Here is a 13,356-nt window from a genome sequence, read left to right on the forward strand (position 1 = left end):
TCGTTCACTAGCTGTCTAGCTTTGGAAAAAGTAGACACTTCGGAGTGAGGACAGCATAGACAGATTTAAATGACAGTAGAGTGAAATGCCCACTACAGTCCTTATGTACCGTATGTTGAATGTATATATATATCTTGTGTCTTATCTTTCCATTCCAACAATTTATTTTACAGAATATATATATAATTTACAGAAAAATATGGCATATTTTATAGATGGTTTGAAATGCGATTAATTGCGATTAATTACGATTAATTAATTTTTAAGCTGTAATTAACTCGATTAAAAATTTTAATCGTTTGACAGCCCTAAACAAAATATAAACATTTTTACATTTAGATACCAGTGGTACAATACAGGTAGTCCCCTGGTTACAAACGGGTTGCGTTCCTATGCTGGTGGTGTAATCAGAATTTGTACTTAAATCGGAGTTAACCTTTTAAGTATCCCTAAATCTCAAAATGACTAAAAAAAAAATCCAAGAGTACTGTATTTTGTTTAATGATTTAGGATACACTAACCTCTGGTGGCAGCGCTGGGGCTGCTTTGTATGATTGAGGGGCAAACTCGTCTGAAATGGATAAAGGACAGCTGCGCTCTGGTTTGGCCCATATAAGGCTGTAAATTGTTTCAGTTAATATGTTTGTGCATGAATTTGTATTTCATTTAGAGATACAGTTTTTGGAGTTATGTAGGAGTGATTTGCTATGAGAATTATAAATATGTTAGCATTCGTAGCATTTAAGGTAGTAGCCTTGTTAGGCTAATTTAATCTTATCAAATTTATGTATTGATCAGACTAGATGGACGTTAGAACACCAACTGTTTTGTGTCAAGTGTTTTATTGTTAAAATGTGTGTCGTTTTGAACATAAATGTACATACAGTGCAGGCCAAAAGTTCAGACACACCTCATTCCTGCCTTTTTTTAATTTTCATGACAATTTACATTGTAAATTCTCGCTAAAGGTAATAAAACTATGAATGAACACGTGTGGAATTATGTATTTAGCAACAAAAAAAAAAAGGTAAAATAACTAAAAACATGTATAATATTCTGGTACAGTGGTACCTCGACATACGAACGCTTTGACACACGATCTTTTCGACATCCGACATAAAATTTGACTCGCCATTTGTTTCTACATCCGACGACAGCACCGCAAACAAACGCACGGCGGATTTTCTTGTGTGAGAAATCAACACAAGTTTCAAAAAAGTTGGTACAGTTGGTGAAACAAGGAAAAAAAGTGATGCTTACCTTTGAAATGAAGATGCAAATTATAGAAAAAATATGAGCGTGCGGTGCACATCCGTGAATTGGCTCAACAATACAGCTCCACGGTTCTCTTCCGACCACCATTCGCCACTCTTTTATAAGTTAACAATTATTGTGCTAAGATCGCCAAGGAAATCGCTAGCTTCGTCACATTTTTATCATTTATTTAAAGGGTATGACAACACCTGGGCAAATGCTAATATTCCATCATTCATTTATCCATAAACGCATGCCTTTTGGATTCATATCATGCCACTTCGTGTAATTACACATATCGCAACACCAAGAAAATGATAGAAATTTGGATCGATTGTCAAGCTAAAAGGACCCGCCCACGAGATCCCGGAAATCTAGCATGTTGTGTGCGTGACGTCACTACAAGGAAACAACCGGCTCAGTGTTTAGTATTGAATGGCAGCGATAATAGCGGACAATTTTGTTTCTAGTTGCAGCGACGAAGCCGACGTAACGAACATTCTTCTAATGGGGACGAGGAGAGTTATGAACCTTTCTTTGGTGTTTTGGGTTATCAATTTGAGCCCAAATGAAAGCCAATGCAGCCTAATGAAAGGATCATTGAGAGGAGCAATCACACTGATGAAATACCGGCAACATCATGTGGGAAACACCGAATGGTTTGTTTTGCATTTCTTTTTGTGAAGCTGATACACCGTGACCGCAAAATAATGTAATGTATAGAATAATTATCATTTATTGTGCTATCATAGGTTTTCGCTCTGCCAACAGACACAAATATGAATGGGATTCGAGGATTTGTTCTATATATTTTACAAGCGATAATTTATACATGTGTCCAGTCCTATATCCAATGCGTGATAATTTTTTATTATAAAAGAGTACTCACTCTGGCCATTTAGAGCTTGGCTGCTACGCTCCTTTGGTTAGCCTGGGGTGGTCTCATCAGAGCCAGTCGTCCTCTTTCTTGATATCTCGGGACATTTAGGTGGCTGCGCGTGTATGGTGGCTGCTTTCATCAGCAATTTCTTAGCAAAACCTGATTTCATTTGTCAATAGTTCGAATAGCTTTCAGGTGTAAAATGCGCACCACACAAGACTGTGCCGGAGGCTGGGTCTGAAAAATTAGCCCTCTTAGCATGGACGAACTTTACTTATTGTCTGCGTAGTCCAGCTCTTTTTCTCGCGTTCGGGAACTCATGGGTACTACATTGCGACAAATGGCTATTTGTAGACCACGTAGCATGACAGGTTTGAACCATTTTAGCGTGTTTTTGATAAAACACGAACGCAACTCTCTCGTCCATAAACAACGATTGCACTTGCCTCGACCTTTCGTTTCCTTGTTATGACGTCTCCGCCCTATTCGGCTGTTTCCAGAATACTTTCGGAAATGTCCGTAATTTAAGATCTATTTTCGATAACTGCTCATGAATGTGATTTATTTTTTTGTTAACTTTATTAATATTTGTTTTCTTGCCACATAACGGTTCTATTGATATCTCACAGCCCCTTAGTGTTTTAATACCCTTTAAGAACTATCCAACACAAAACGCCAATTGTCCTCCACAGTTGACTGTGCTCTCAAAAAAACGAAAGTATTATCTCTACCGCACCGACCTATCTTACTGTGACGTCAGCCCCACGGTGCGTGCAGGTACAGCAAAAAGTGTCCGCCACATTAGGATCAGATTCGTTACATTATTTACAGGAATCATTATTAATTATTATTGTTATGTTATTACGATTTTTATACATAACTTATTTGTTTTGCTATATTTAATTGCCATTTGTAATCGTACCAACAGTTTTATTAAAGATTTAGTGTAGGTTTTTGGGCTGTGGAACGAATTAATGGAATTATAATGTATTCCTATGGGAAAATCCTGCTCGACATACGACCATTACAACTTACAAACAAGGTCCTGGAACGAATTAACTTCGTATGAAGAGGTACCACTGTATCTTTATAGTAGCCACCCTTTGCTATGATTGTTTGCACACTCTTGCCATTCTTTTGATGTGCTTCAAGACGCAGCCACCTAAATTGTTTTGACTTTGCATAATATAACCATCAAATGTGATGTGATCAGTGTTGTTAATCTTACTCTAAAAAATTAGTTACAAATTACTTCTCTCAAAAAGTAATTGCGTTAGTAACTCAGTTACCTGAATGTAAGCGCAATTAGTTACTTGGCAAAGTAACTGGTGTTATTTTTCATGTGCCATTGAAACATATCTAAATAGGTTGTCATGCTTCAGTGATTCATTAAGGTCACTCAATGCAGCTGGTAATCTCTCGTCTCTACAATTCCTGTGCTTTTGCTGAAAATGAAGAAAACTTTAGCTGTACCTGAATTGCTGCGTGCCGGTCTGACACCTACTGAGATTGCAGCAAATCTGAGAATATCCAGATGTGCAGTCTACAAAGTTAAAAAGAAGCTGAAAGATACTGGAACAGCCACACGAAAACCTGGGTCTGGAAAACCCGATCTGTGCAGACCAAAAAGTTGATTGACAAGGTGATATGTGGCCACCCCAGAGTCCAGATCTCAATCCCCTGGATTATAGCATATGGGCAACTGTGGAGGACAGTGCCTGTATGAAGCCACAAACTTTTGTGGCAGCCTTGGAGAGGTCCATTGTTAGATCTTGGTAAAAGATGACAGCATCCTACATAAAGAAGACCTGTCAAGCGTTCCGCAGGCGCCTGGAGGCTGTTGTGACACTTAAGGGAGGACACATTGAAAAATAGAGTGTACTGTACATGTTCTTTACAATAATGTATAATTTGTGATTAAATTCTAATTTTAAGCTGAATAAACATGGCATTTAAGTTGTATTATGGAAGTGTAAACTTTTTTTTGGGTCACCCTGTAGTTCTTTACATATGTGATATCTACCGTAGCATCATGTGGGCGTAGTTTGTAGGCTATCGGTTACAGTCAGGAATTATTGGAGCGACCTAGCATTGCGTTTGCAACGGCGTCACAATTCCCTTGCCTCCTCCCCACTCATGCTCTGCTCTTGTCGTCTCCGTCTGTCTCCCTCAGACTTTTCTCGCGTCATTCAACCAACATAGTAACGCACGCCTCTCCATCCTCAGTAATGGTAACGGCGTTGCCAAGATGAGAAAAGTATTTAATTAGATTACTGTGAGTAACGCCATTATATTCTAACGCCGTTAATAACAACACTGGATCTGATCTTTGTCAAAATCAGTCAGATGAAGTCAGTGTCTGCTTTAACTAAAACCCCTCAAACATTTATAGGTTTTCATATCTTGTAGGGCTTGTTTTTTCCAATATCCACAAGTGAATGGGAACCTTTTGAAACCCCAAAAAGGCTCACACGCCTATCCATGTTGCGGCAAAACTTTTCTGCAGCAGTTTGGCTGGCGTAATGCAAAAAATAAACATTTTAATCCGCAAAATCAGCTGAATCCTTAAATCCTTCTGATACAACAGTACGGCTGGATAGTGAAGAGGACTCCTTCTACCGTACATGTCACAGTGCCTTCTTTCTCAACTCGAGACTGGAGCCGGAAGTCACTCATTTTCATGGCGCGGGATTCAAAAATTGACTAAAATAAAAAGATTGCTTCCACACACATCCAAGCGGTCCATTCAGGAGCATAAAACACCGCGTGAAATATGAAATAAACATGCTTTTTGGTGTCATACGCACTTTAATGTTATTTAGTTTTTACAGAGTTATAAAAAAAAAGATTTTATTGTCTTCAAATGGTACATTATTAAGAAAATACTGTATATATCGTATAGCCTGATATTTACTCAAAAACAATAACAGGATGAATTATTTTTTTTAAAAATCGACAATAAAAGCAAGTTCAAAAGATGACAAAAGGATCATCTATAAGGAGAATGTACATAAGCTATGAGCTACCCGAAATAATTACAACTTAAAGAGCACTTACATAAAGCTTCTCCGTATCAATCATAATTTATTTGTGAACAAAACATTTACGTATATGATATGATGGTGCGTTTTCATTTGAAGGCACCTGTGATCGTACACTTTGGCCTGCTGAAATTGCTACGGCCGATGGCGGTTTTGGCTGCCAGTCTGATGCAATAGATGGTCCCAGGCTTCAGCTCAGTCTCAGTGTGAAAATTTCCTTCCACAATTATTACTCGGGGTTGATAATGCTGCTCGTCCTGTTTCTCAACCATGATGATTGTACTGGTATATTCACTTCCATCTTTAACTGCTGTCCAATTTATGTAGATGGAAACTCCATTAGATGATACATTTAGGATGGTTGGGACTTCCAGAGCTGAGAGAACAGAGGAATATGAGTGAGAACTTAACACTTTCAGAAATACTGCCAATGATACATGATTGTTTTAGCTTTATTTTCATAAAACATCAATTTACCTTTGTCGATTGTGGCATGTATCAGCGAGGCCCGTAGATCCCTTCTCTTGCGAGCTCCTACTGGGCCTAAGAATGAGAAGAGCTCTTATTATTTTTGTTAAATGATTCAAAATGCTTTTTCGTCAAAATGGTCATTTAATATGCCTTTATAGTGAATCGTTTTTGTCCCACCTTTCTAAATACACTGCAGAAATATTTGAAGAATTTGTTTAATTGTAAGAAATTAAAGTGTGTTCTTTCATTTGACATGAAAAGAAATTAGTACGGAAATTTCCCTTTGATCAGGATTTTTCATTATCATTGTTTTTGGCATACTTAAACAGATTATATACAGTAGAACACGAATACAAAAACAGTGCAAATATTTTTGAAATATATAATACAAAAATATACCATCTAACACCAAATGTGTTTGGAAGAGGTCATGTGGTGAGGTTTGTTTTTCCTCCCTTCACCTTATCTTTGATGACACATATGAGTCATCCTCTTCATCAACTTTTCAAAATTCACTTAACAGATCATCCCCTCCAAATATACTCTCCAAAGTCGCTCGCTCAGACGACAGGGTTTACCCTAGGATTTTTTGAAGCTGTGGTGGGCTGCATCAGAGTCTCAGCCTCACCATGTCGTGCAACGGCAAAAACAGTTTTTTTCCCCAAGAAGAACCATAACAAAGATTTGAAATATTTCATTAGCCAGGCTAATGTCGTACCTCTCAGCTGTGGTACATTTACGTAAAATGCCCTAAATGTTACCCTACGTAATAATACGACTTACATCTCGTAGTCCAGAGGTCAGCAACCCAAAATGTTGAAAGAGCCATATTTAACAAAAAAACACAAATTGATACAGTACATCTGGAGCCGCAAAAAATTAAAAGCCTTGTATAAGCCTTATAAAGAAAGCAACACCGGCTGTATGTATCGATATCAGAGCTGAAACGAATACTCTAGCAGTTCGAGTAACTCGAGTTTAAAAACTGATCTGAGTAATTTTATTCATCTCGAGGAATTGTTTAATTTTGCGAGCTCTATGCATCACGTTTTGCCTGGACTACTTTTAATGCGGGACAACGCGCTGATGTCACGTGCGTAGAGGAAGAAGTAATAAAAAACCTTACTGCAGCCGACAGCCGCTACAAACTACGCCGACGTTGCTAAAAACTACGCGCGCATCATGCTACGGTGGTAGAAGGTAGCGTCTAATGCATCTCATAGATATCACTTATATGTAGAACTAGATGCGAAATGACCGCCTCTGCGGCGTTAGTAAACAGCCGCCATTTTAAAGCAGTAGACCTCTCAGCGCTAATAAATAAGATTAACGTTACTGTCACTCGCTCACGTAACGTTAGCCTTGCGGAGGGCTAGGTTTCTATTCATTATGACCACTGTCGATGCGTGGCTAACGTATCTTAACGTATCGCCTAATTTGGTCAATGATGAGATGTACCCTAGATTCTCATCATTTAACCGCTGGTTGTCTAGATGGTGCCCAGAAAACGATATAGTTTTTATTGATAACTAGCACGCGTTTTGGGGCAAGTCCGGGCTCATGCGCCGAGACGGCATTCATCCGACTTGGGATGGTGCTGCTCTCTTTAACTCGAAATTTAGCCGCCAAACTTAGTCTCCCAAAGTGACACTTCAGAGTGGGGGCCCGGGCGCAGTGTTGTAGTGTAAAACACAACTCTTGTTACTAGTGATCACTTGCCTTTTTCCGAGCTGTCACAAATCCAACATTTAGGACAGAAGATAGAGACTGTGTTCGTGCCTTGTATAGTGAATAGGAGAAAACAGAGTACAATAGGGACAAGACCAAATAATTTAATACATATAGCCCCTGATAGCAGCGAAAATAAAATAACTCTTAATAAATATATAAAATGCGGATTATTAAACATCAGGTCAATCTCGCCCAAATCTCTGTTAGTTAATGACTTAATTGGGGATTATAATATTCATATTTTGGCCCTGACTGAAACTTGGCTTCAGCAGGATGACTTTGTTAGACTTAATTAATCCACACCCCCAAGTCACGTGAATTTTCACACAGCTAGAAGCACTGGCCGCGGAGGGGGAGTGGCAGTAATATCACACTCTTGTTTAGGTATGAGCCCAAAAAGTAAAGCTAATTACATTTACAACCCTTTGAAAGTCTAGTACCATCAATTATAGATGCTAACTCGAAGAACCAAAAACCAGTTCTTTTCATAGTGGTTTACCGTCCCCCTGGTCCCTACTCACAGTTTTTGTTAGATTTCTCTGACTTTTTATCCAGTATTTTGCTAAACTGGGATAGAATTATAATTGTAGGGGATTTTAATATACATGTTGATGATGACGGCGACTCTCTTGGTGAGGCTTTTAATGACCTACTAGATGGGACTGGCTTCATTCAAAATGAAAATAAACCAACTCATAGTCACAAGCACACCCTGGACCTGATTTTAAACTACGGTACGGAGATTAGTGATCTTAGTGTCCATCCCCACAACCCTGTACTGTCTGATCATTTTCTAATTACCTTTCAGTTTGTGCTCCAAGATAATCCGTCACTAGTGACCAGAACTCAGATGAAAAGGACATTATGTGACCGCTCTGTTTCAGAGTATAAACAGATAATCCAGCCAATATTTGCCTCCATGTCATCTGATTATGAAGGAATAATGTCCAGCCCTGCTGTTAATGACGAGTTTGTTGATAGTTTTACGTTTACTCTTCGTGCTACACTCGATATTGTCGCTCCCCCCAAATTAAAGTTTGTCAAGCCGAGACGAGCCTCTCCCTGGTATAATGCTGAAACACGCTCTCTTAAACAATCGGCACGTAAATTAGAAAGACTTTGGCGCCGTTCCAACACAGAGCACATTCTCTCTGCCTGGAAACACAGTTTAGTGACCTATAAACAGGCCTTGCGTACGACTAAAACCAGATATTACTCATCCTTAATAGATGAAAACAAAAATAATCCTAGGTTTCTGTTCAGCGCTGTAGCAAGGCTGACAAACAGTCACAGCTCAATAGAACTTCCCAACCACCCTTAGCTGTGATGACTTCCAACAATTTTTTAACAATAAAATCGCAACTATTAGAAATAAAATAAATGAATTACTTCCAACTATCAGGTCTGATAAAGTGCAGACAAAAAATTCAGAATCTCCTATAAACCCCTCTAAAATATTAAATAACTTTACCACTGTAGACCAAATTGATGTAATTTCAATTATAATGTCCTCCAAACCATCAACGTGCCTCCTAGACCCGATCCCAACCAAACTTTTTAAAGAGACCCTGCCTCTAACTATTGATATTATCTTAAATATAATAAATACCTCATTAGTTACTGGCCACGTGCCGCAGTCCTTTAAATATGCAGTTATTAAACCACTTTTGAAAAAACCCACTCTTGATCCTGATATTTTGGCCAATTATAGACCTATCTCTAATTTACCATTTCCATTACCAAGTCCTTGAAAGAGTGGTAATCAAACAGCTCTGTCAGCACCTATAGGACAATAGTTTATTTGAGCATTTCCAGGCCCGAATAGTGTGAGAGACTCTTTAGCTGCCCAGATAGTCACTCTGGACAATGTAAGTGTAGCCTCCAGCACCACAGTTAAAAACCTAGTTTTAGTCGACCCTGACTTATCGTTTGAAACTCACATTAAACAAATTTGCAGAACGGCCTTCTATCACCTGCGCAACATAGCCAAAATTAGAAACATTTTATCTAAAAGCGATGCAGAAAAATTAATTCACGTGTTCGTTACATCGAGATTGGATTACTGTAACTCCCTACTTGCTGCTTGTCCTAAAAGTTCTCTAAAAGGTCTTCAGCTTGTCCAAAACGCAGCAGCAAGACTTCTAACAGGAACCAATAGAAGAGAGCACATCACCCCTGTGCTCCAGGCCCTTCACTGGCTTCCAGTCGAGTTTAGAATTAAATTTACAATCCTCCTTCTTACATTTAAGACCATTAATGGGTTAGGGCCATCTTACCTCACCGATGCTCTGGTTCCATACCACCCCAACAGAACACTCCGCTCTCAGAATGCAGGTCTACTGGTAGTTCCCAGGGTTTCTAAAAGTACTGTCGGCGCTAGAGCCTTTAGCCACCAAGCCCCTGTTTTATGGAATCAGCTTCCAGCTAATATTAAAGAAGCCGAGACAGCCTGCACATTTAAGATTAGATTAAAAACGTTCCTATTCAACAAAGCTTATGGTCAGGCTAGTTGAAGTCGGAGTAGACTCAAAGTTTAGTCTAAGCTGCACTAGAAGCTATAAAGCTGGGGGAAGTACAGCCACTGAGTTCTATCTCCTTTTTCTCATGCTACCTACCACTTATCTTACTTTATTTCTATTTTACAATGTTGATATCTAGTTGCTTAGTCTCTTCATTACTAGTCACCCGGTGTCCCCTTTCCCCCCTCCCCTCTGGGGAGGGGCTATTTTTCAGCTGCAGCCTCCTGACTGTCCGGACCCCAAGCTGGATGGACGTCCTCGTGGCTACCCCCGTCTCATCTGGCTAGATGGACCCCTTCTTGTTCCTTTACTCCACTGCATCTTTACGGACTGTAACTTCACATGCTAATTCCCATTAGCGGTCCTGGGGTTCCTGTCTATCCGCCCTGGGAGTGACTGGAGTTTTTGGAGTTTTTCCTTGCCGACATGGAGGGTCTAAGGATGGGGGATACCCAGGACTTGAATTTATTTATTCATCCTTGTTGCTTCATTTGCTGTTTCTGATTGTGTATCTTATTGCCTTTGCAAAGCCCTTTGAGACAACTTTGTTGTGATCAAGGGCTATACAAATAAAACTGAATTGAATTGAATTGAATCTTACATACAGGCTTTATTTAATCTGTGAAAACATAGCGCTGTAGAGTGATTTAGGGTGTAAAATAAAACCTTAATAATGCTAACTGTCAATTTTAGCTCAGTAGTCATTGCTGGATAAATCAACAAGTAGCACTGGTGCCCAATGTGCTCCAATACAGAAGGTATCATACATTTATTTTGAACACTGCAAAAACTCAAAATCCTATCAGGACTTTTAAGTTTTTAAGTTAGTCTAAACTGTAACTACAACTTAAAAATAGCTTGACACAAATGGAAATTCAATTGACACACGTGGGAAAAACACCTAACTTTTAAGTGATATGTGTTATCAAGCGTAATGACATTTTTAGGTAAGAATTTTTTTATTTTTTTTTTAACAATATCTAGAAGTTTTTTGAGTGAAAGCAGTGAATTAGTCTTTTTTTTTTCTAGTTACATTTGAGATGCAATTGTTGGCTGTTTTCAACAATGTAGATCGGAAATAAAGACATTGATTGACTGAAAATGGTTCAATATTAGATGAAAAGTCTTGTTTTCTCATGTACATTTGTAATTGCTCTTTACCCCAAAAAAATGTTTTATGCAATTACTCGATTAAGCGATAGAATTTTCAGTCGATTACTAAAATATTCGATAGCTGCAGACCTAATCGATATTAGCTATATTAGCCTACTATCATAATGACTAAGTTGTCTACAAATACATAATTAGCCTTCATGATTAAATGTTTATTTTCGCTGGAATGGATCCTATAGAGAATGACGCACCACGTGACTACTCTGTTGTACGATGCCACCTCAAGTTTAACTTCATTACAACATGAATGAATTGAAAGAATGTTTGTGTCATGTTTGTCCTCCTACAGAAACCATAATAAAACAAAAAATATATTTCCCTCCCCCATCTTTTTCCACTTTCAAAAAGTTTAGAAAAAGCTCCAGGGAGCACCTTGGGCAGCGCTAAAGATCTGCGGGTTACAGACCCCCGTCGTCGTCCTTCTTTTTACTTTTATTTGGTCCTAGTACGTACTACATTACCACAACAATAATAGTCCTTCTTTTAATGGACCCATTTCAAGGAGTAGGGGGAAAATTCTAATAGCCGTGTAAAGAGTTTCACTAGTTTCAGTGGGAAGGTGAATAGTTTTGTTGTTGTTGTTGTTTGTGAACTACTCTTCCACACAAACGCACGTCAAGGTACCATTAACTTACCATTAACACTAACAAGGAGGGGTATGGGAGTAATTTTTTTTAGTGTCCCGGGGCTCGTGAAACTTGAAAAAAAGCGAATTTATCAAAGTTTCGTCAGCCGTGATTGCGTATATCCGTCATCCAAAACAGCCTGATAGCACAGATATAAGTATGCCCGCACCTCGTTGTTGACGTCAGCGTGGCGACGTTCTATTTTGGGCCGTGCCTCTCTGCGCAATTTCATTCAAACTTTCGTCCACCTCTCACTTTTGCCAAAAAGTATGATCCAATAATGCCCCGGATATGGGGAAGAAGGACAGAAGTCGGTATTGGCTTACCCACTTTATTGTGGTAACAACAATAATAAAGAAAAACAATAACAAAATAACAGCGGGCTGCTGCAACATGCGACCGCTATCTCTCACTATCTTGCCCGTTTTCCCATTCTTCCTACTCGTTTCCCCATGCGTCACAGCTCCCCAGTCCGATTGTCTCTTAAGGGGGCCGCGCATAGGTACAATACACAATGAATAGGTTGCCGCTAAACCCTTCACACTCGACTGCCGCTAGTTTGATATGGCCTTAAAAAATTTTTAGAACAATCTCATTTGCAAGGCGTGGCGGCTTTTATTTTGGTGTGGCGGTGCGCCACAATCTGTTATCTGTGGGGGAAACCCTGGAGGAGCACTACTCCTAATCGCAGTTGCTAATACGCGAGCCTTCTCATGAAAACATGTCCTCCACCTCATGTGTGACAATTGTTATCTTTGGTGTGACGTCATAATAGAATCATTGGATATCTAGTTTTCCACTGCGCTTTCGCAGTTTTGGAAAAAGGACAAGAAATGACAAAAACATGAAATATGAAATTAACCGGGAGCTATGTTATGTTCTCTGATTCTTTGGTGTGACGTCATAATAGAATCATGGGATATCTAGTTTTCCACTGCGCTTTCGCAGTTTTGGAAAAAGGACAAGAAATGACAAAAACATGAAATATGAAATTAACCGGGAGCTATGTTATGTTCTCTGATTTGACCTTGTCTCACAGAATACACTGGCAAATGCACTTTAATCTTATTCAAATAAAGTCAGAAACAATACAAACAATATAGAAATAAAAAGAGCTGCTGCTATCGAATATTTCAGTAATCGACTGAAAATTCTATCGATTAATCGAGTAATCGGATAAAACTGATTTTTTTTTTTAGGTAAAGAGCAATTATAAATATATATGAGAAAACAAGACATTTCATCTAATATTGAACCATTTACAGTTAATGTCTTTATTTTCGATGTACATTGTTCAAAACAGCCAACAATTGCATTTCAGGTGTACTCTTGGATCATAGAAGCACTGCCTCGCATAGAAGTCTTAGGTGCGCTATTTTCCGCTTGAATTCCTCGAGCTGAGTCCGATGGCTGGCTGGAGCCCTGGTGGCCATTATTCTTGATTCATCATGCTTTCATGCCATTGGCGTAATCACCTGTCACTATGTTGGATCTTGGTGTCAGAATGATTCAATCAAAACTTTCTACTTAAAAAAAAAAAGTGCTTTCAAAACTTTATGTACTTCAAATAAAAAATGAGTTAAAAACTTTTTGTTCTCCAAAAAAAGTGACACTTCAATAAAATATATATATTTACTGTATATATATATATATTATAAATT

The 13,356-nt window shown here is 38.7% G+C and overlaps 1 protein-coding gene across 1 annotated transcript in view; it reads right to left on the reverse strand.

The window, feature by feature from the left end:
• Window positions 1–5,093: 5,093 nt before the first annotated feature.
• LOC130918998 (uncharacterized) overlaps window positions 5,094–13,356 on the reverse strand; it is a 103,533-nt gene continuing 95,270 nt past the window's right edge. The window contains exons 54-55 of the mRNA XM_057841346.1: window positions 5,653–5,718; window positions 5,094–5,551 (exon numbers count right to left, since the gene is read on the reverse strand). Coding sequence (XP_057697329.1) covers window positions 5,265–5,551; window positions 5,653–5,718 — 353 coding nt within the window. The 3' untranslated portion in view covers window positions 5,094–5,264. The remainder of the gene's footprint in view (window positions 5,552–5,652; window positions 5,719–13,356) is intronic.

Source organism: Corythoichthys intestinalis, chromosome 7 (assembly GCF_030265065.1).
Source record: "Corythoichthys intestinalis isolate RoL2023-P3 chromosome 7, ASM3026506v1, whole genome shotgun sequence".
Taxonomy (NCBI): domain Eukaryota; kingdom Metazoa; phylum Chordata; class Actinopteri; order Syngnathiformes; family Syngnathidae; genus Corythoichthys; species Corythoichthys intestinalis.